At 34.2% G+C, this 24,668-nt stretch overlaps 1 protein-coding gene across 1 annotated transcript; it reads right to left on the bottom strand.

Annotated features, from left to right (window-relative positions):
* Positions 1–21,250: 21,250 nt before the first annotated feature.
* On the bottom strand, positions 21,251–22,816 carry LOC113321371 (zinc finger protein CONSTANS-like). Its single transcript, XM_026569279.1, has 3 exons — positions 22,230–22,816; positions 21,943–22,125; positions 21,251–21,807 (listed from the first exon to the last, which is right to left on the bottom strand). The coding sequence occupies exons 1-3, from the start codon at positions 22,788–22,790 to the stop codon at positions 21,556–21,558; spliced, it is 996 nt and encodes a 331-aa protein (XP_026425064.1). The 5' UTR covers positions 22,791–22,816; the 3' UTR covers positions 21,251–21,555.
* Positions 22,817–24,668: the final 1,852 nt, after the last annotated feature.

Raw genomic sequence — 24,668 nt, 5'->3', positions numbered from 1 at the left:
ATGTTAGAGCATAGCTCGGTTGAACCCACCAAGCGTTGATATGTCAAGTTTGGTTGTCATATTTTAGTATCAAAACTCATCTAGAGTCGCTTGATTAAATACTAGAGTCAACTTCGTTAAAGTTAGAATAGAAAGTCTAGGAATGTTGAGACATACAAGTATTACTCCGAAGACCTGAAGAATGAGAATAAGTAACGACCACGACGACGACATCATCCTTCCACTTGAGGTTAGTAATATTGACTTGATCTTGTTTCCGTATCTAACGTATCTTTCAAGTCGTGCTATATTGAAAACATAAAATGCGAAGCTTTATATATCGTATATAATACTCTAGTGGTGAGACTTGGTCATAATAGTATGATCAAAGTGTCAAGGAAAACATATTACAAAGTATAAACGCTTAACTTTTAGTTTTTCATAAATATGACATCGACATAATCTGTTGTTTATAGTTATTTAATTATGTGTGTATGATTTCATCATAGAAAACCATGTATCTTTGCATGAGTTTAAGGAAGTAGATGTATGAACTTATTTTCATAATCTAAAGGGAAATCATGATTGATCTTTATATTCTTTGAATATCTTTTGGATGACCAACGGAAGATGACTTTGGTAGAACCTATCTTAACTTTGTTGAGACTTGAGGTATAACCGGTCATAGCCTATATAATATAGCTAGTTGTAATCGGTCATGAGCTACATTAAAAATCAAGATATAACTGATCACAAGATATATTAGAATGCAAGTTGTAACCAGTCATAAGTTACTTTGGGAACCAAGGTATAACCGGTCACAAGATGAATTGGGAAGTTAGTTTTAATCGATCACAATCTACCTTTTGGAAGCAAGTTGTAACCGATCACAAGCTAACTCAGGAAGCAAGGTGTAACCGGTCACAAGCTATTTTGTGAGCAATGTGTAACTGATTACGGCCTGTATTTGGAATCATGTTATAACCGGTCACAACATATTTTGGAGTGATGGTTTAATCGGTTTCATGTACAAAACCACTAACCATGGTTCACTTATTTTTTCATGGTGTGTGTGAGTTAGGGTTTTGGGTTTGTGAAGTTGAGAAGCTTCCAGATGTCGATATATTTGAATGTACATAACTCTTATCATTTATTGTTCAAAGGTATTCCTTGATACTCAAGGTGATCCCTGGTCCGAAATATTGAAAAACATTTAATTATGTTTTCATCATATATGTTTTAATTACTAGCAATTAAAGCATATCCTCTGGAAAATATTATATAGTTAATGTTTTTTTTTTTGAAACTACACTCCAAGTCATATTTACACATCCAACAACCATCAGTATCTACCAACATTTGGCTTGTTTAACAAATAAGCCAAGAAAAAATTATATACTTTCGAGGAAGTACGCGGAACTCATGGAAAAGAAAGTGTTAAGAAGTAGATGACATAGAAGCCAAACCTCAAAAAGGAAAGAGAAAAGAAACGTAAATGAACCCATGATAATATCCAGCAACAGGCTACTACACTTCAAACTCTACCACACAACCTACAGGTACTACTTCTTTTCTTACACCGCCAATCCAAATATAGATGACTACATTTCTACAACATGACCTTCAGGTACCACTTCTTTGATCACCTTGTTATCAACAGTGTTTCTTGCATGAGAGCTCTCTACCTCGGAGGATGAAGAAGAGGACACAACAAATCCAGATTTTGGGTTTCTGATCCCAATCATCGGGTCAAAATCGGTTGAAGACGATGACATCTGAACCTCAGACAACGAAGAAGCAATGTTATCTGAGAAAACGACCTGCGTGGTATTAGCGTTTCTGATCCCAATCACCGGGTCAGAATCAGAAGAAGAAGTCAACTGAGCCTCAGCAATGGCACCTGTAAAAACGACCAGGGAAGTATTTGGGTTGCTGACCCCGGTAACATCTTCAGATGAGGACGAAGAAGACATATAGTTAATGTGCTAGAATATTATTAATTAACATTAATTGTAAATAAGATAACCAAATTTAGGTACTTTAATTCATATCTTGAGATTATTTTCGGTTTTGGAATTTCCTTATTGTCCAAACAACCTTAGTCTATAAATACTTGAGTTTGCGTTCCTTGCAAACTATCCTAAGAGTCAGGCAAACTTCATTTCTTGTAGTTTCTGGTGGAGCCGTCTATTCGGAGAGGAAAGTACCCTAATTAGGCGAAATCTCTTACGACCGCTCGTTTAAAGAATTTTGAGGGATCAAGAAGCTATATGAGTACCGTTGGTGGGAAACTAGATAATTACAGTTGTTGATGGTGGTTTTTAGTTTAGGGCGAAAACTGTAAAAGTCTGTCTACCTGACCTGGCATCAGAAGTAGTAGACCTTGATATGTCTATATTCCGCAAGGAATTTGAAGAATATATCAAAATATGATGAGTGCCTATACCTCTCTTCATATTGTATTGAAACTCAAACTCCTAGATGAATTGTTCACTAGTATAGAGCATAATGAGTATTCAAGCTCCTGGCTGCATTGTTCACTAATGCAGAACCCGCTAAATATTTATCCTATGATATGTTCCCGACTGAACTTTTACCATTGATATGATATGACAATTAATGTTCACTTTCAACTGAGTAGCATGAATTTCCCGAAGTGTCAGTATTAAGATGCGCATGAAGATATTCAATCAGAAGCGTGCCAAGCTGCGCTGCTCTCCAAGATAAAAATTAATGATTTTGTATCAGCGTGCAAAATTCACCAAAATAGTTGATTAATTTTGTGCCAACTCACAAAATTCAGTTTTTTACCTAATTTTGTCGATTTACAAAAATTAGGTTTTTTCCCAAAAGCGAAGTCTGCATGATATCTTGATCCCTATTGGTCGAGACTAAACCCAGGCGAGCTAGGAAACCGGCCCCTAGAGCTAGTAAAAAATACAATCCTACCAAAAAATTGGAAACCAGGAAGAAAAAGGGAAATTGTGACCAATTTTCAGCTATAGCAAAAAGAGGCGCGTCCGCGCCACTTGGCCGGTCGGTTTTCCCTGGATGGCACCTTCCATCACCGACCGGTCTTGCTCCAATTTGTTTTCCGTCGGCCCTTCTTCCAATCGGCCAATCATATCGCTTCTATCCTACCTGCTGCTACTCCAAATTGTTAGCCAAAATAGGCTAGTCGCGCTGCTTCTTATATAATAAAAATAATCTAGACCGTCCAAGTCAGTCGCAGAACGATCACGACCACATGACTTGGCCGGTCAATTTGAGGAGTTTGGCTATCTCCTAGCGCGACCAAAAAAATTCCATGATACTCACCGGCGGGCCCACTTTTATCCCAGCCAATCAGAACTCTCCTATCCGGCAGGAAGTGTCCACAATTGCTACCCAAAGTAGGCTAGTCAATCGGATCAAAAAGGGCTTTAGTTCGATTAAGACCTCCCATGGAAGTCTTAAAACAATCACGGCCGTCCCACTTAGCCGGCCAAGTTGGCCAGCTTAGTTTCTATTTGGGACGACCATACAAACGAAAAAAGGTCATTCATTAATAAAAGCTCTGAAAAGTGCACATTACACATACAACGACCAAAGACTCCGACTAGCACACAACAGAAACACCAAGAACTACAACTATCATGGAATAGAAAGACACTACAATTATCCAAGATAAATGACTGTAACGAGTTACGCCACATCATGTAGAACCCAAAGACTCCAAAATAAAAAGTATAATGAGAAAAAAAAAAACGTCATAACAGAGCGCCACCAAAAAGTGCTTTTGATACTTGTCGTTACAATTATCAAAGATAGACTGAGACAAAAAAAATACAAATAGAAACAAAAACAAAAACAAAAACAAAAACAATGCAACGAAATAGTAAGCGCAGAAACCCAATTCCAAGCCTACCAAAAACACCCTCAACCAACAAACCCTACTCTATAATTTGAGACTATCCCACCAGAGAAAAATCCCTAGACGCATATCCAAGGAGAGATACATCATGCCTTCCCTTTTCGACCAAAACCATCACCAAGACATCAGCCAAAGAACTCCCACCAACGAGAGGAATCCAAATCAAAAACATACTAAATTACCACCAACAACCAAAAACCTACGAAGAAACCACAAACAAAATTCACCACCACCATCATGCATTGTCGCTGCACCATACTACCAGAAACTCAAAAAATCAGCAACAAAACCCAACGGACTGTCGAGAATACAATGAGAGAGATGTGACTGTCGTGGATAAAATGAGAGAGCTGCAACTACAAAAATTAACCCCGACCAAACTACCTCAGATTCAAACCCAATAGTAGCCACAACCACACAATAAACATGATTAATTGAGAAACAACAAAACCCCCCAACAAGAAACTCCATAAAATAGAAGTAGAACTTAGATCTAACATGAAGGTACACCACATAAATTAATCATGAAGATAATGAAAAAAATATAAGATAAGATTTATATAAGCCTAAGTACAATATTTACAGATACATCTTACTCGATTTGATCCGAAAAAAAGACCAAAATGAGAAAGAAAAGAGATAACGGCCGGTTTGTTTATACTTTCTTTGTACTACCAACTACTCTCATATATAAATAAAACAATTACTTGCAAGTGACATTGAACCAAGAGAACCAATATGAGTCACCAATCATGTCTAACTGTACGGATTAATTACAAATAACGTCTAAATTTACAATGTTTATTTATTTATTTAAAAAAATTCTGGAATTATGTGCCAAGGTTAAAATATCAATTAATTTGATACATAAGGGTATCAAAGAGTAAAAAATAGTGATATACCACTAACATCTTGATTTAATTAAAGATTGAGCAGGTAGTTTATGTTATATTATATTTTGAACAAATAAGATAATATTGTAGGGATTGTTATTAGGTTTTTATGTTTTTTATTGACTGGTTAATATGGTAAATTTTTCTCATTATAAATTTATATATACTTTTTTGAATAGTTTAGAAAATCCCGACGAGACTTTTTTGTGTGTGTTGGCGCTACATTATTGTCAAGAACGTTATCAAGAGTAATTCACTTAATTTGTATTGGATATGGGGGCTTTAATTTCACTGATGCTACTAAAGTCTACAGCTACTTGCAGTATTAGAAAAAAAAAAACTAATGTTGAGACTCAATTGAGAGGAGTAATATACAAATAATAACAGATAACACTAAATAAATCTTTGTTGGATAATGCAAAATTCACAACCTGAGAAATTACATCAATTAGGAAATTCATACTTAAGTTCTTGAAATATATTTCACCTATCTTGCCCGAAATATTTTTGGAAAGAGTTTATTGTTTTACGATCAGTAGAACCCACATATTGCAAGAATCATAAACAACTGTTGTAATCAAACCTAAAATTTAAACGTTTCATATTCTTAAAAAAAAAAGAGGCGTTATTATAAGTAGGGTTTCCAACGGGTCCTACCCAAACCGATATATAAAATCAGTTACGGGTCCGGTTCTCAATTATATGGACCCAAAACCGGACCTAGTAAATACAACAGGTAATCGTAGGGTCCAGGTATTTATCGGTTCTTATGAAATATATTTAAAAGTTCAAAAAATATCATGTTGAAATATATACATGAAAAATGTCAATAAGTAATGAGTTTAACAATTACATCTTTAACATAAACATATGTAATGTTTAAGCTGTTGTAATATGAACCACAAAAGATTAGCAGGTATAGTAACTTTAATAGTGTTGCCAAAAAAACAAAAAAAAAACTCATAACAACTAAAAAAATTTCCAAAAGAAAGAACTGCGTCTGCAGATATTCTTTACAAGTATTGACAAAACAGAGGAGATAGATTGCAACTTGGCATTCTTTGACCATATAGAAAAGAAGCTCCATTTGAATCGATAGATAATTCACCATCATGTCCTACAAGACATGCGAATAAAAGTTATCATTCTCAACTAATAAAGTGCAACAAGACATACAAACAAAATCTCCCTTTATGATTTGCTTGTTTTCCGAACGTCAAGAAACTAATTACATATTACTATCCCAGTATACAAACGATGAAATAATGAAATATAATTGCAAATACCTAGTTCACAAACTATCCACAATTTGCACTCAACAAAAATAAACATATCAGTAAGTATATGTAACAAAGATCATCTCAATAAACCTATCTTCTAACACTATGAGACAGAATCTACCAAAACCAAAAAATTAGATAGATAAATTTAAAATATGAGAAATTTAACACCATGGTATACTCATACATAGTATTAGTAGTAACCTTTCGTCTTGCAATACATTCTCTTTGTGAGTCACTTTTATCTGATAGGCTATCAGTAAATGACTCTCATGAAGAAGTAAGGATTTTGTGGGAAGAAGTGGTCGCAGACTTTCAGTTGTAGGCAGAGAAAGTAACTGAAGAGATTAAATGAAGTTTTGCGGCCGACAATCCAATCCTTATATTTTTATATGACCTAATTTCTTTGTGGTTATTTACTAAATTAACCTTTTACAAGATACCTGATTACCCGCGGGTACCCAATGGATAGATCCGGATGGAACTGTTTATTAACGGGTTTGTTCGGTTCTACTCGGTTTGGACCCGACAACACTAATGGGTACAGTTTTTGGACCCGGAACTGGACCCGAACCATCCGATTCCGGGTATTCGGGTACCCATTGGCAACCCTAATTATAAGAAAGCATATGATTTTATTTCAAGTTTTAAAATCAGTATCAATATTGCATAACATTTGTTTAAACTTATATAGACTAATAAATATTAATATTGATGTCAACATCGACGTTATTACTAAAAATTCATAAAAATAAATTTATTATCATCGTTATTTCACGATTTATGTTCTTAGACCTAGCTTATTCCTCTTGAACAAGTATACAACACTTAATAACATGCAATTTGAAATATAAGCGTCAAAAAAAAGTTCAGTATTTTTGTAAAGAATAATAATTGAAAGTGATTAATCTTCTATTTTCAATTTTATTTTCGATATTGAACCTTGTATTCTAAAACTTCCATAAATTCATGGGGTATGGGAGTTTTAATCAGATTGATTTGGCTAATGTTTACGACTACTTGCAATATTAAAAATAAATAAGTAATTGGAACAAAGATTCAATTAAAGAGGAAACATATATGGATAACAAAAGATAAAATTAAAATGGACCTTTGTTGGATAATGAAAAATTAGGAACATGAGAAAATACATCAACTGGAAATATTTACTTAAGTTCTTGGAGTACATTTGTCCTATCTTGCCCAATATCTTGTTTAAATTTTTTTAGCATTTTACGATCATCACAACCTAATTTTCATTTCCATGTTGCAAGAATCATAAGAAACTATTATAATCAAATCCAAAATATGAAAGTTTCATATCCTTGAAGAAAAGAGAGTCACAATTATAAGAAATCATTATTATTTCGAATTTTAAAGATAATATCAAGAACGGATAACACTCATTTAAACTTATGAATATCAATAAATATAAAAATTGATATCAACATCAACATCGTTAATGAAATTATATATATATATATATATATAAATAAATTCATTATCATCGTTATTACTCGGCTCATATTTTTAGACATAGCTTATTCCTCTTAGACAAGTCTACAACACTTAATAACACATATAATTTGAAACGTAAGACTTAAAAAGTTCAGTTCTTTGATAAGAAAAATAATTGTAGGCGTCAAATACTATATTCTATTTTAATTTTGAATCGTTTATCAAAATCCAAATTTTTTATAGTCTTAAGCGTTTTGAAATAAAAAAATAGAGGCGTTGAAATTAAAGGGAATGACAAACAAGGACGACGATATGTAACAAAAGGGAAAAAAAACAAATGAGCTACCGTGCATTTATTAAATGGGAAAGAATTAGATGCATTCAGGAATATAATTTTACGTTGAAATTTTAGTTTTTGCTTCTTGAATCTGTCTCCAAGTCGAGAAATTTAGTTAACGCAATTTTTTTTACCGTATATAGAGTTGCTAAAAAAACGTTGTTCATTAACAACTACTTATGGGTCATAAGTTTCAGATAAAAGTGTCCCATTGAGTTTATATACCATAAAAACTCTTATAATTACCGATTAACTAAACATGAAGTTTATTATTTTGATTGAAAACATGAGTAGAAAATATTACTATTATTTCTAATTCTTATCCTTTTTTTGTTGGTTGATTGTGTTTACATCTTGAACCATATCGGTCCGCCACCACATTTCCCTTATTTTTTATGTTTCCTATTTGACCAATGGGTGACAAATGTTGCATCAACAAGTGATAACATTACCAAAAATTTGAATAACATAATAAGTTACAACAAGTTCTTTAAATAGATTTACTGTTTCAGTTAAATGAATAAACAGTAAATAGAACGGTTCTGGATGGTTCAAAAGCAAATTTCAGATGGAAACTGCAATTCAACAAATTATTTTATTTCTCAGGGTATTTCGATGGTCGCAGAAGTTCAACCACGAGTAACTCTTCAATTTGGATATTGGACTCCGCTGCATAATTTCATTTCACTAGTTTTGAATCTATTCTTTAGAACATAAAACCGGCTGATGAACTTGTTCAATTTGTTAGTCACAAGATGATTCCATGTCATAAGATGTGCTCTACATTTCTTTATTTATCATTGGGTATTGAATTTCATCTAAGCACTGTCAAATTTGATCCTCAATTACATTGGTATTGGGTCTTAATTTCTGAGTTCACAAATGAACATCTGATATGCGTTGAATATCTCATGCATTTGGTTTCACTATAAGAGACGTGAACCATGTCAACTTGTTAAATAAGGATCTAATAATTTCCAGTGGTCATGTGAGAGGAAAGTCATACTACTTCTCATAGAAAATGAAAGAAGATTACCCCATAATGTGGCTATTAGATTCTACCGCTACCATGCACACAACACCGTATAAATATTTACTTCAAAATATAGAACCATGTGAACCACAGGGTTTAACATACCCTGACAATAGTGAGTTATAATAGACATTGGTTTGCATGATATATCATTTAATAGATGATGATAACATGGATGACATTTATGTTAAAAAATATTTCCTATCCTTATAGAATTCATGACAACATGATTTCCGTACAACAATGCACCACGAAGAAAATGTGCACGATTGACTTTTTCTCCAGTGGTTTCTATGTGGTGGATGCCAAGGATGATCCAGATCTAATTCGAGCTTTCGGTTTCACAGGTGAAGTTGGTGATTATACACATCAAGTTTGCCAAACGAAATATATGGTTGAAGATCTTCAGGTAATATTCCTACTTAACACTTGATTACATATTTTATTCTTTTATAGATATTTAATTTGTATGCCCATACTAGGTCATACTTTTCTTTTTAAACCTTATTCATTGTAATTATTAAGGGTGCTCATATGTTTTATACGATGGTAGTTTAGAGTGCTTGTATATGCTAAAATGAAACAAAATGCTATACTTAAAATGCTCGCAGTTCTTTTTAGATTAAATTCTTACAACAAAGAAAAGTTGAAAGACAAAAAGACAATTAAACGAATAAATATGTTGTAAGATTTCACCAGTCTTCCAAATGAGTATTATGATATTAACAAGTAGTGAAAAAATTGAACATACATATATTTTGTATAGAATTGATACTTAGATTTTAAAGATTCAAATTCTTCCATGAATGAATCAAGAAGAAAAAAAAACCAAAACCCTGTATATATTTTGTTCATAGAGTAGGAAAAATGAATGTATATTAGTAGGAGTATATATACCACTACTTTACTGTAAAAACATTATCGAAAGATGAAATATTAGATTATAAAAGAACGTGATTAACAAGAATTTTTTTTGTTAGACTCTATTCGACTTTTATATGCATCTTGAATGTCTTAACTTTGTTAGAGCACTGCTCGGTTGAACCCACTAGCGTTGGTATGTCAAGTTAGTTGTCAATTTTAGTTGCCAAAATGCATTCTTGATTTATCATACTAAAGATAGTTTCGGACTAGATTAGGTATAAGAAGTTGAATCGAAGCTATCCTTAAAGGATGAAGATTGAAGATTTAAGACTACAAGAAGACATCAACAAGTACTTCATAAACAAAGGTATGTGATTGATTTCATTTGGATTCTTGTTCAATTCTAGCTTTCTAATCTATCAAGATAAATGCTCACTCTAGGGACCAATTCCAATGACGGTAAATGTACATTTATGTATATATACTTGAGGTTATTTGATTCATGACCTTGGAGACAATAACCTTTATTCTTATAAAGAATCTAATGTTATAGTGGATGATCTTACGAATCCAACGAGCCAAGAATCACTCAATTCTGAGTTATAACGATGACGTTATGAGTGATTTATTAAAGTTCGTTAGTAGGAAACAACCCATGGGCTGTTTGTAACAGTTCACGGACTTGGGCCCAATTACGTGACTAAAAGCTATTTTTGGTCAAGTTGGTGATGTTTCCTTGTCTAGGAAATATGGCTATTAATCCAAACATATTTGATTACCATATTAAAGTGTTTGTGATAACTTTTAATTCCTTCCTAAGTTAAAATGTGATTTATTCACATAAATAAATATTTGTTAATTAATTATTTATTTAATTATTTATGCATAATATTTATAACTTAGGAAAGACTCCCATAATTAGGAGAGTCTTGAAAAAGGAAAATAGCTTTGCTTAGCTTTCAAGCTATTGTTCACTATAAATAAAGGGTTCGTGAGTTTACACCTTTTTTATCCCCTTTTGGAAAATTGGCGTAAGCTTTGCAGGTTGTTTCCATGTCTACTGTTTTTCGTAAACAATAGTGAGATAAAAGTCTTTGTATTGGGGATCACAAAGCCAAGTTGAATTTAATCTTCGTGATTGATCATACAACTTGTAATCTAGGTTTTTCACATCTTGTCTATTCTATGATTTTCTCTTCTGATATAAAACCATTCAAGAGTTGTTGATCATATACCCTAGGTTTTGATAGATTTCAATTTCCGATCGTATACCAACACTTGTTAGTCGAAATAGGAAGCTAGAAATAAAACTTCGATTAAGGTATCTCGTAAAAATCCTTAAAAAGTTTTAAACAAGATATCTCTAGATTTATTCTAGTTGTATAATTATTAGCGTTTTCTTAACTTTGAAATTGATCTTTGGAATCATCCAAGTTTACTTAAGGAGATCAGGTTCACGGACTCCTTGTGTGTACATATTCTGATTGTAAGTTAAAACCCTAATCTACAAGTTTGTTTTGATATTACTTTTACCTAGTAATTGTTTTTATCAAAATAAACACAAGATTTCCAAAACCTTGATTCACATCTAAAGGGAAATCAAACCGGTATTTTGTGCAAACAAAATATCAAATCGGATCAATCGTGTTGGTGTGTCTTCTAAAGATAACTTTGGGTTCTTCTAGAAGATTTGTGTGAAGAGTTCCTAAAGAGAATCGGTATTCTGCTAGGAGTTCTACAAGTGCTGAAGAAGGTATTACATCTAGTCCGAATAGGTAGTAGGAAATTGGTGTAATAGCTTACGATCAGTATGTGTTTATTCTGGACTAGGTCCCGGGGGTTTTCTACATTTGCGGTTTCCTCGTTAACAAATTTTGGTGTGTGTTATTTATTTTCCGCATTATATTTTATTTATATAATACAAATATCACAGGTTGTACGTTAAGATCAATCAGTTCTTGTATCCGACATTTGGGTTGTTGAGTGAATTGATTGACACTTGAACATTGGTCTTTGGTACCATCCAAGTTGTTCCTTGTGTTTGATTAAAGACTCGCTGATTTCTATTAGCTCGAGTAAATCAAAACAAGAGAGATATATTAACTCCTTGAGATACTTTTACCAAGATTGAGTCTGACTATCTAGTTGATTCTCTAGAAAGTATTTCGGAGTTAGTCCATACAGATTGGGTGGTGTTGTTAGACCCCCGATTTTTCAATTGGTATCAGAGCAGGCAAACACACTAAGACCTCATAAGTATGTGTTTGTAGCAATCTGATTCTATGTACAGAGGTGCTATCTCTATAAACGTACCGCCAATCTTCGATGGAACGAACTATTTATGATAGAAAATTGCTATGCGTTCTTTCATTCAAGCGCGAGATTTTCAATCATGGGTTCGTATTGTAATGGATATGATCCTCCATCAGTTACAGTAGACGGTGTAACTATTGAAAAGAATATTGGTGATTATAATGATCTTGAGATTCTTGTTGCAAAGCAAAATTCTGAAGGATTAAATGCGATCATCCACACCATTACCCCAGATCTTCAGCACCACGTTACTACGTGTAATAAGTCTAAAGATTCTTGGGATATCTTAGAAACCGTATTCGAAGGGAATGCCGCAGAGAAAGAAGCAACGCTTCAAAATCTAGCTTCTGACTGGGAAAACCTTCGCATGTTTGATGATGAAACCTTTGATGAGTTTAACCAAAGACTTTCTCAAATAGTTAACTCCTCATTTGCGTTAGGAAGAACTATTCCGGAGAAAGAAATTGTGTGCAAAATTCTCAGGTCTCTACCATCAAGATACGAGTCTAAGAAACATGCCATTGAAGAAGGAAACAATCTTTCTACACTCTCCAGAAATACTCTTGCTGGAAAGTTAAAGATATTTGATAATGAACACGCAAGAAAAGAGGTGATTTTTCTTAAAGCTGCAAACAATTCTGAATCCTCTAAGGATAAATCTGGTTTGCCAGATACTAAGGATGTTACTCCACGACAATTTAGAAAATTCTTGAGAGACTAGAAAAAGAGTTTTTCTAAAAGTGTAACATCTTCTAAGGATGATGTACAATGCTATAACTGTCGTGGTTTCAGGCATCTGTCTTCAGTATGTCCTATCTGGAGCCATAGACAATCGGCATATACAACAGATTTGCCTACTCTTGATGATGGACCTGAATTTTATAATCCTCAAGAGTTGGCTGGCGAGGTTGCATTAGCTTCTGGAAAAATTCTTGCGGATACTGATTCTGACGAAGAAGTGTTCCATGTGGATCCAGTTGCTAATAACCTTCTTAAATAAAGTCATAAAAAACTCTCTGAAGCTGAAAACACCATTTTCAGTGAGAAAGTTAAATATGACAGACTTCGTAGTTGAAATAAAGACTTGCAAGACCAACTTGATTCTAGTGGTGCAAGAGATTATCTCAATGAAATGCGAAAGATTAAAGAAGAAATTTCCGAAGGTCGTGATCGGGAAATTATTCTTCAAGCAAAGATAGATAACTTGGAAAACATTGAGATGAACTTGTTATTTGATTCAGAACAAGAAGATCTCAAATTTCAATGTGAATCATCCAAGAATGATCTAGTTATTGCGCTTGAGAAGGTCAAAAGTTTGAAAGAAGAAACCCGAGCTTAAAAGAGAGTTTGTCTAGAAATAGCAGCTCAGATAAATTAATCTCGATATTGGGAGCATGTAGAATTCATTGTGATACACGAGGATTGGGATATGAAGGAATAGACGCTTTTAGTATTTGCAAAGAGGTAAAATTTGTCAAAGCTAAAGTTTCTTCTCAACCAAAACCTTCCACGGTTGACAAAAGAAAAGTATCTCTACCAACTGCCGACAACGAAAAGATGAAATTATGTCAAGCTCCAAAGCAAGTACATAAACATTCAGGTAACACTAAACATAACTTTTTCCATTCTACTAAACATTGTTTTTATTGTGGAAAACCAGGTCACTTGCAAAGGAATTGCAGATTTCTTAAACGAGATAAAACCAGATCTTATTCTGTTAAGATGACAAGATCTGATGTTCCAACCTGGAGAAAAACTGAGTCTCGTAATATCAGTTTTTTCAGTATTCCCCCAAGAAGTTCCATAATTATATTGGGGAGAGAAATAAATACGTTGCTCCAAAAGCTGCTCAGAAATGGGTACCAAAGAAGACCAATAAAGTAACGAGTACTATTAAGAAGGATCTCCCAGACAAGAGGTCGACAAGGGATAACATCTTAAAAAGGTATGGAACAGTTATTGAAAGTTTCAAGGAAGTTGTTAAATTCCTAGATTCCATGTTTGATTTTGTTTCGAATACCTGTCGTGAGCAAGATTTGCTCACCTCAACACAACCTGATTGTGTTGAAAGTGCATCCTCACCATGAATCCCTAAATGCGGTGAGGATTGCAAAAGAATTGGGGCGCACATGTTTTGTTGGGTAATTTATGGATATGTGGAAAAATTTATTGTTTCAAGATGAGTCTAACTCGCTTACATATTTCTCAAAGTATGTGTTGGTAAGCTTTTCGCTTCAACCAAGTTTATCTTTACCTAGTGACGAAAGTCATGATATGTTTCAATCACTTTGAAAATTGCTTTGACGAGAAATGGTGTAACAACTGTATAACTTCCTCTAAGAATGTTTCAATGATTGAAATGAGAGTTTAGATTACATAACCAATGGTGGACATAAGCATTGTTGTGGAAACACATTTATGTATAAGTCCTATTCCTTGAACCAAAGTTTGCGATCTTTTTTAATCAAGAGAACCAGAAGAATGGCGTGATCCAAGTCCGCGAACTTCCAAAGTTCTCAAACCCGAGAATTTCTGCTGGAGTTGACAAACTATTTGCGTGAAACTAAGTCTGCGAACTCAGTCCGCGAACCCAGTACGCGAACCGACGAAGTTCTCATACCCGATAATTTCTGTTGGAGTTTGTAAACTCTGCCAGGTAACTTAAGCCCGTGAACCTAGTCTGCGAACTTGAGTTAGGTTATATCTAAAGACGATTGTTTGTGAACTTATACTTATATAAACTAAGAAATGCATTTTGCAAACCGTGGCTATAAAGTTCATGAACCTATTCAAGTGAATCAAATCGTTTTTGCTTCAATTGTGTCTTGTGTAGTTACATAAGATTTCCTTGCAATTGAACAACTCTCTAACTAGTTCATTTGAGTCATTTGAACTAGTTATGGTTAAGATGAATATGGTTAGATACCACGTGTATGAGTCTTAATTACCTAACTCGATTTGTGATTGGAATTATTAAATATAACAGGTTAGAAGCAATTATCAAAGCCATGGATGTTGGTTTTTATTGTCAAAGAATATTTTTCATACTCTTATAGTAATCATTCTTGGTGTAAATCCTTATGGAAAAGATTATTCTTCTTTCTAAGCATATCAATTCTTGTTCATACAAGTTTGTATCTTAGAAAATATGATCACAATATTTGATCTTCATGATTACATATTGTGTATTATTACCATGAGATAGTTCTATTGTTTAGTAACTTGATCTCATGAGAGACTTTCAATGATAAGTTCTTAGTTCGCATCTCCTTGTGGGTTTTCTAAAATCCAATATATAAATCCTTATCTCTGGAGTAAGGTCACTCTTGTTGTTCTTTCGGGAATGACATTAAATGGGGGAGAGTTCTTTTGAACTTGTGCTTAATGGTCATATCTTGAAGGGTGTGCGGATGTGGAGTTTTAGAGGGGTTATCTTGTATCTTTAAGCTCCTTGATGAATGCATTTAGTCTAGGCTTTATGATTGCATCTAAATTAGTTGGTATGTATTTTTTTTCCTTTTGTCATGAAATGCCTCTCTTGGAAATTTCATTATGATCCCGTTCTTGTACCTTTGCCAATTTTATTGACAAAAAAGGGGGAGAATTAATATGTAGTTCATATTACAAATACATATGGTTTTCGGATCATTGTGTAAGGGGGAGTGGTTTCCATGTGAGATGGAGTATTGACTAAGGGGGAGTGATACATATCACCATAGTATTATTGTCAAAGTTATGATACAATGAAACTTTGATGCTGTGTAATAATACTATGATGGATCTTCAACAAGTTCAGGATGAACAAATGAAGAGTTTAAGAACCAAGGAAATCAAGCTTGTCGATTTTGCTTTTAACAAGTACAAGCCATATGTAAAATGGTTTTGTCACTAAAATTGACAAAAAGGGAGATTATTAGAGCACTACTCGGTTAAACCCACTAGCGTTGGTATGTCAAGTTAGTTGTCAATTTTAGTTGCCAAAATTCATTCTTGATTTAGCATATTAAAGATAGTTTCGGACTAGATTATGTCTAAGAAGTTGAATCGAAGCTATCCTTAAAGGATGAAGATTGAATATTGAAGACTACAAGAAGACATCAACAAGTACTTCATCAACAAAGGTATGTGATTGATTTCATTTGGATTCTTGTTCAATTCTACCTTTCTAATCTATCAAGATAAATGCTCACTCTATGGAACAATTCCAATGACAGTAAATGTACATTTATGTATATATACTTGAGGTTATTTGATTCATGACCTTGGAGACAATAACCTTTATTCTTATAAAGAATCTCATGTTATAGTGGATGATCTTACGAATCCAACGAGCCAAGAATCACTCAATTCCGAGTTATAACGATGAAGTTATGAGTGATTTATTAAAAATCGTTTGTAGAAAACAATCCATGGGCTGTTTATAACAGTTCACGGACTTGGGCCCAATTACGTGACTAAAAGCTATTTTTGGTCAAGTTGGTGATGTTTACTTGTCTAGGAAAGATGGCTATTTATCCAAACATATTTGATTACCATGTTAAAATGTTTGTGATAACTTTTAATTCCTTCCTAAGTTACAATGTGATTTACTCACATAAATAAATGTTTTTAATTAATTATTTATTTAATTATTTATGCATTATATTTATAACTTAGGAAAGACTCCCATAATTAGGAGAGTCTTGAAAAAGGAAAATATCTTTGCTTAGCTTCCAAGCTATTGTTCACTATAAATAAAGGGTTCGTAAGTTTACACCTTTTTTATCCCCTTTTGGAAAATTGGCGTAAGCTTTGCAGGTTGTTTCCATGTCTTCTGTTCTTCGTGAAAAAGAGTGAGATAAAAGTATTTGTATTGGGGATCACAAAGCCAATTTGGATTTAATCTTTGTGATTGATCATACAACTTGTAATCTATGTTTTTCACCTCTTGTCTATTCTAAGATTTTCTCTTTTGATATAAAACCATTCAAGAGTTGTTGATCATAAACCCTAGGTTTTGATAGATTTCAGTTTCCGATCGTATACCAACACTTGTTAGTCGAAATCGGAAGCTAGAAAGAAAACTTCGATTAAGGTATCTCGTAAAAATCCTTAAGAAATTTTAATCAAGATATCTCTAGATTTATTCTAGTTGTTCTTGTTGTAGAATTATTAGGGTTTTATTAACTTGGAAATTGATCTTTGGAATCACCCAGGTTTACTTAAGGAAATCAGGTTCACGGACTCCTTATGTGTACGTATACTGATTGTAAGTTAAACCCTAATCTACAAGTTTGTTTTGATATTACTTTTACTTAGTAATTGTTTTTATCAAAATAAACACAAGATTTACAAAACCTTGATTCACATCTAAAGGGAAATCAAACCGGTGTTTTGTGCAAACAAAATATCAAATCGTATCAATCGTGTTGGTGTATCTTCTAAAGAGAACTTTGGGTTCTGCTAGAAGATTTGTGTGAAGAGTTCCTAAAGAGAATCGGTATTCTGCTAGGAGTTCTACAAGTGCTGAAGAAGGTATTACATCTAGTCCGAATAGGTAGTAGGAAATTGGTGTAACGACTTATAATCAGTGTGTGTTTATTCTGGACTAGATCTCGGGGTTTTTTTGCATTTGTGGTTTCCTCGCTAACAAAATTCTGGTGTCTGTGTTATTTCTTTTCCGTATTATATTTTATGTATATAATAGAAATATCACAGGTTGTGCGTTAAGATCAATCAATTTTTGTATCCGGCCTTTAGGTTGTTGAGTGAATTGATTGACACTTGAACATTGGTCTTTGGTACCGTTCAAGTTAATCCTCTTATATTCAATCGGGCTCGCAAATCCTTATTTGCTGATTGCGGATTGAATCAAGAGATAGAGATATAAAACTCTTTGATATACTTTTTATAGGTTGATTCTAACTGTCTAGTTGATTCTCTTGAAACTATATTGGAGTGTGTCTATTCATATTGCCAAACGAAATATTGGGTGTGGTTGTTAAACCCCCTCTTTCTCAAACTTTTTATCTTGATTTGTGTTTACGTCAAAACTGTTAACAAATAACATTCGTTATACACTTAAATTTCTCTTAAGCATATGCAAAAGTGAAAGATAAAACTTTTAATGAAATATATCCTCATCCACTATGTCCATATCCAGAAACGGCTAGGTTTCGCACCAACATATGGCTGATTTTCCTCTGCATATTTTCTCTTATTTTGCAACTAACTTCTTCTATGTGATGGAAACTTTAGAAAACTCTCACTATTTTATTCGTCTACTTCGAGACTTACCCACTAGCAAACTAGCATTTGACCCACGTGTAATATTTTCCACCTTGTTTTTATTGTGTTAATATCTTGATAATTTATAAGCAAACTCAAATTTAATCCCAATATTTTTATCCATTCGGATAAGTGGGTGCACTAGACCTGCTTGTTTTTCAATTGAGGTGTGAATTTGTTTAGGTTTTTAGAAATTCTAGTCTTTTATGGAGGAAAAAATAGATTTGACATTTTATAATTTTTGGGTAATAAAAAGGTAAGAGTCATCCCGGCTTTAGCCCCCTAAGCCGCAGATCTCAGTTGGTCCTGGCAATGTTCAAGGTAAAACGTAAAGGTAAGAGTCATCCCGGCTTTAGCCCCCTAAAATCTAATTAACTGCACAAAAATCCTTTAGTTTTCTTATTTTTTGAATTTAGCCCACTAAATATTACCATTTAGTCCACCAAAATTTCTATATTTGATATTAAAGTTTTTGTTAACATCCCTTAAGGTTTTTTTCTGGCTCCGCCACTGAGTTACATGGTCAGTAACAGCCGTAAGGGTCACTATAACCGGAAGAGTGATATGATATCTACCAGTGCCTCTTCTATTCACGTATTTACAATCTCTTCTCAAAAATTTGGTTCATTTGCAGACTAATTTGTTTGCCAAGTAGGATTTTTTCCATATCCTATACCAACTTGATAAAAATATTTACTCTCATTATTAGAGGAACCTTGGCAACAACGTTTGCTACATTACTGTGGGACGACAAAATCATTACCAAGAACTATTAGGGCATCTTCCCACTGTGGTCCGTTAAACTAATATCGGCAATACGCATTACAAGCTTCATTGGTTAAAGAAACATGGCGATTCCGGACCTAAACTTAAAAGGTAGGAGCCGGGAAGGACGGAAAGATGTGAACAACTGTTTCTACTTGCCCGTATCTTCTTCCTTAAAGGCCTTAATAAATAAAACTCTCACATTAAACGGTGATGAAATCCTTGCTTCCTATTGGTTTAGAAAGATCTTTTCTAATGCAGAAGCTATGCTAAGGACACTTGACATAACTCTATTGGTTGTAATAATTAAAATTTGGTTACAATTTGGATACATCAAATACTTAACTGTCCGTTAGTAACGGTGTTGAAAAAAAAGTTGATAGACAATATTTATATGTTAGAAGTTAAACTTGAATTATTTAGTTACACCGTGTTTATACCTATATTTAACCGTGCTTTAGTAAGGGTGGACAAAACTCACGTCCACACCGTTAAATAAACAAAACAAAAGATAAAAATAAAAAAAAACACGTGAATTCTTAAAACGTGAAACTCTTAAAAAGGAAATCCCGTTAAAAAAGAAAATCGTTGACACCAAAAAAAAAAAAATCATTTCAAAAAAAGAATTCACTTTGTAAATTATAAAAATCAATTTAACGTCAAGTCATAGATATTGGCCTGTTGTGATGTTGATTTCATCTCAATCTATTGGTTAGAAAAGTTATCAGTCCGTAGAATTTTAGATTCTGAAATACAAATAGACGTATTATGGATCTCCTCGATGTAGACCAGGAATCTATGTTAGAGAGAAACCAGTGATTTTCTGAAAGGTGGCGGTAATCTTATTATTGGTGTTTATTTTCGCAGTTGATGTTGGCAGAGACGAACCAAGGGCAGGGACGATTTATTCTTTTTTCTTCTTCTATTTCTCCTCTCATCAATTCTTGGTCAATTAATTCTCCCCCCTACTGAAGTCAGCTTTCCTCTAAACTGGTTTACTGAATTGTCACTATTAAGAGCTGGTACTATTGTACACCATTGTAATTGATCCATTAGCATACATTTTCCATTAGCAATGGTTTTTTGCTCGACCTATTAGATTAGATATCATTGAGATAACTGATCTTGATATGTTACATCTACTAGGTCAAGAATTGATGAAATTCCATTCCAAACAATTATCATAGGAGGGTAGTAGTTTAAGATTCTGGATGGGCATACATAGAATGATAGAAATATGATGCATTGAAACGGGGCGGCGCGACACTAAATAATGCATCAAGATAGAAATGTGATGCATTGAAACGGGGCGAAGCCCCGCGCACTCCAAATTGATAATATGGTTATAAGAAAAAAATGCCCGATGCATAGCACGGGCACTAATCTAGTTTGAAACTTTCCTTGTGGTTAAATATGCAAATCAGGTAATCAAGTACGGGAAAAAAAAAAAAAGGGTTAGTTGCGCACCAGTACTGCTTGCAGGCTTGCGGCATCAGTGCAACTTAAACTATTGTTTTGGCTTTAGTTTGCCCTTAGCTGTATGAAGAATCGTCTAATACTCTCATCTCTATATAAATATTTAGACTAGAGAGGCGGCCGACTACTTTACAACTAGGGACACTACACGACTTTTCTTTTCTCTTTAAAACTAAAAGAAGAAAGCAAAGTTTCATTTAACAAAAAAATCAAAATCAAAATCAAAATCAAAATCAAAATCAAAGAAGATCTCCATGTTTTGATCATCTATATATACTATATACTATTTGCCCCATTTTCTTTCTAAAAAGGTTGTCGCGTCCACATCGATGTTTACGAATTTTCCAGTATACCTATCTGATCTTATTATATCTCCCTTCTTTTTTTGGTGCATGGTTCATCCCCTATCTAGTCTTCCAACGATTCTAAATTGACTCGGTTGTTTCAGTGTCATAGTCATAGTCACTGAACGGTGCAACATTTTTCCGAGGACTTTTTTCAAGACAGTATTGAATCTAGGTTGTGAATGTCATTGAATGGCGGGCTCTGGACATTCAAATACTGTTTGGTCGTAAAATTTTCTGATATTTATCTAGAATCATTGCATATTTTTAGTTGTCAAAATATTCTAACAAATTGCTAAATAGACGGCTAAAATTGCTCTTTAAGCATAAAAGAAAATCAGAGCTATGTACAGTACATACAATGGATATATAGATAGGTATGATCCTGAAATTTGAAGAGAAGAAGGAATAAAGGGAGAAATATGAATGCATTGGAGGACTCCACAGGTACAGAGCCACTATCACACATTGCCTAGATGGTACTATGGTCGAGACTTATTGTCTATACTGTTGTTGACAGTTTATGCTTATGTCCAGACCAGTTGGCATAACGAAGAAAAACTCGCCTCGCCTAGCCTAGCTAGCTCTGACCAGCAACAGAAGAAAAAACGTTATTACGGTCGAGCTACTAACTTAACAAGGAAAATACGGATTGTTATTAACTGACAATGATTCCAAGAGATTTGTCCAAACTTCATCATCTTCTTCCCCGTGCTCCATATCACCACCGTGAATCTGCTGGTAGTTATTATTCCAGTACTCAGTATGGACGTGATCAGTTTGTGAACCGAAACAAATCTCATTTGGTTCTTCTGGCTCTTCGTTCCTCATGAAACGACCTCTAACACGAGGCCTACTATCCGCTAATGTCTTCCTGCAAGCGTACTACAGGAACCCAAAACAAAAGTGTATAAGAAACTTGATCACATTATAAATGGCATGACAGCTTTTACTCGCGCTAAGGTTGATATAGTGGAATACTTTAGTTAGGCAGCAGATCATAAACGATCATATAGTTACCTTTATTTTCTTAGTAAAGTTTCTTTGGTTTCTCTTGCTTCTGTATCTTTCTATTCTTTCTTTTCGTTCTTCGGCGCTGTAACGACCAACTTTTTTCATCCCTTCACTGATTTGATTAATATTTTCATGCAATGAGGAGCTGCTGTCTGATCTACGACTTCGTGGGGTCGTTATGCTTATTTGCTAGGAAAACAAAACACAACAGTCAGTTCTAATGATCCAAGGTACTGCTATGAACACGTAAACGAATTCAAAGTAATTAATCCTGGACATAAATGAAAGTATACCTGTAAATCGCCAGTGCTAAACACCTTTCTCATTGGACCTGTCTCAAGTAAGTTCATAATGCTGCGATTATTATTACATTCTTGAATATATGTCGTCCTCGTCGAAGAATAGTTTGGGTAGTGTTGAAGAAATCCATTTTCTTGATAATTAAGTGATGATGAGTAACCACTAGTACTACTACTACAATTCATGCTCATGCTTCTCTGCAACAAATTACTTAAACTCGAGCGTTGATTGTACGAATTGTTGGGAGATATTAGTTCATCATAAACACCATTGTTGTTGTAGTAATTAAAGCTGTCATGTTCATCAACCACATCCTCTGACTTCATTATTGTTGGAGATATTAGAGCTCCACTGCTAACTGATTCCAACTCGTTATTATTAATCCCCGGATAGTTACCTTCCGGATGTAGAAGTGTTGACGGAAAAACTGATAAAGACTCATAAGGTGCTGCTGATGGAGATATTATTCCCGGTGCATTTCCAAAGAAGTTGGCGCCATTGTTAGTGCAGCTAGTATCATATAATTCGTTGTATCCGTACATGGCGGAGTTCATAAGTTTCCAAATTTGAAAATCTTTGGTAGTGGAATATATTGCTGCTATCTCCTAGCTTGTTCTGCTGCGAGTGGATATATATGTACATCTGTGAATTACTTATATATCTTTCTTTCTTCTTATATGCACGGCGGAGAACCTAGTGAGCTGATTTGGACACTGATGTCATCATCGAGAAAGCGTTGACCCCCTTTCATGTCATGTACTAACTCTTCGAAAATCAGTCAGTTGGCAAGCAGAAACAACAACATCAACAACAATCGAGTACAAGACTAATTGACTCCCCTGTTGGTCCCTCCCTAGTCGTAGAGGGCCGACATGGAACAGAATGAGTAACACTAGGATAGGATGATGAGTCAATAACAACTGTTTGGAATAAAGATGGTTTCATATATAGACACTTTTAACAACGGTATTAAAACAGAACCAACTTCAACAATCCTTGGAGAAACTCCTAACCGGGGGACTCTAGGACTCATCGAGTCGACTGAGTGGCATCCAGAGTATACGTTCGCCATAGGACTTGAATGGCTTCTCGTTAAGTAAGAGAGACAAATTCCGAAGAGTTTCTACTATTAAGTTAGAAGAAATGGTCTAAGTTGCTTAGGTTTTTCAACTCCCCTAAGGAAGTGACTCTCTGCTTTATGAGGTTAATTAATTATTTCTAGCTATAGACCTCTTTTTTCCTTAGTCTCTTGGATGAACATGTTACGTTTAATTAAGCAAAAGTTTGGAAGATGTTTGTAAAGACTTAAAAGAGCATATGTCCATGAGAGGAAAAGAAAGGGACTTTATCATGAGAAGATTCTTGCACAACTTGCATACTAAACACTTATGAAAAGACATTCATTAGTGTGCATAGTGCAAACTATAGCTTTTTAGAGAGACACTTGTATATTTTTTTAAGTTGTTGTTGGGGGCAAAGAAAAGTTCATTACTTTGATATTGTTTAATAGAGATCCATGTGACTACCATGTTAAATCCCAATCATTCTAAGTAGGTTTAATATGATTAGAAGTCTATTAATTCTTAGATTTATTTGGAGAAGATAGATATTATGGCAGGCAAGATTGAATTAAGCGCGTTTTAAAAGAGAATGATTGTTAGTGCAAATCTTTTATTAATCTAATCCAATCATTTCTTTGACGCAACCGTACGAAAGGAATATTCCCTTCGGTTAGTCCAACAAGACCCAAAAATGAAGCTGGTCAATGGTCAGTAACTTAGTCATATAAAAGTAAAGCTGATCATTTCAAGGATCATGCGGAACCCTAATCGTACCATAATATGGTGCTAACGAGTTTCTAACTCAGGTCCAGGTTATTAGTTTGGTCTCCCGAAGACTTCACCTCTATATCAAAGGGATATGGGAATTTTTGAGGAGATTTTGGTCACAGAGGAAAATCTTTATTATTCACTATCTTCAAGTCAGTTGCATATTATTAGGTTAAGTAAATCTTGCAAGTCCATGAGGTTGAGTATCCCACGGAGTTGACCAGTGAGATTCGAACACTCAAACACGAGATTTTGAGGTCACTGTTGAGGCAAATCCCCTTTTGGTTACATAGAGAAGTGGAGATCATAATCTCAAGATTGGACAACAAAAGAGCTAGGGACCCAAAAAAATATGCACTGAAAATGCGCATCGGATCCACAAAGATCCTGTAAGTCAATTCAAAACTCATATCAATCTTCATCCTTTCTACTAAAGTAGTAGTGCAGACTGCAGAGAGCACAAGATCGACATTGCAATTTCATGTGACAAAAAGAAGAAGAGACTCAGCATGAAACTGTTCCAGTGTTTTGGATGCTACTATTAACGTGACGTTTCGTTCTTCGGTTGGCCGAAAAATTTTGTCGTGGACTCGACGTTTCGTG

This window comes from Papaver somniferum, chromosome 11 (genome assembly GCF_003573695.1).
Source record: "Papaver somniferum cultivar HN1 chromosome 11, ASM357369v1, whole genome shotgun sequence".
Classification (NCBI taxonomy): Eukaryota; Viridiplantae; Streptophyta; class Magnoliopsida; order Ranunculales; family Papaveraceae; genus Papaver; species Papaver somniferum.
Note: the sequence above shows the minus strand (reverse complement) of the source record. Positions and strands in the feature narration are given on the sequence as shown.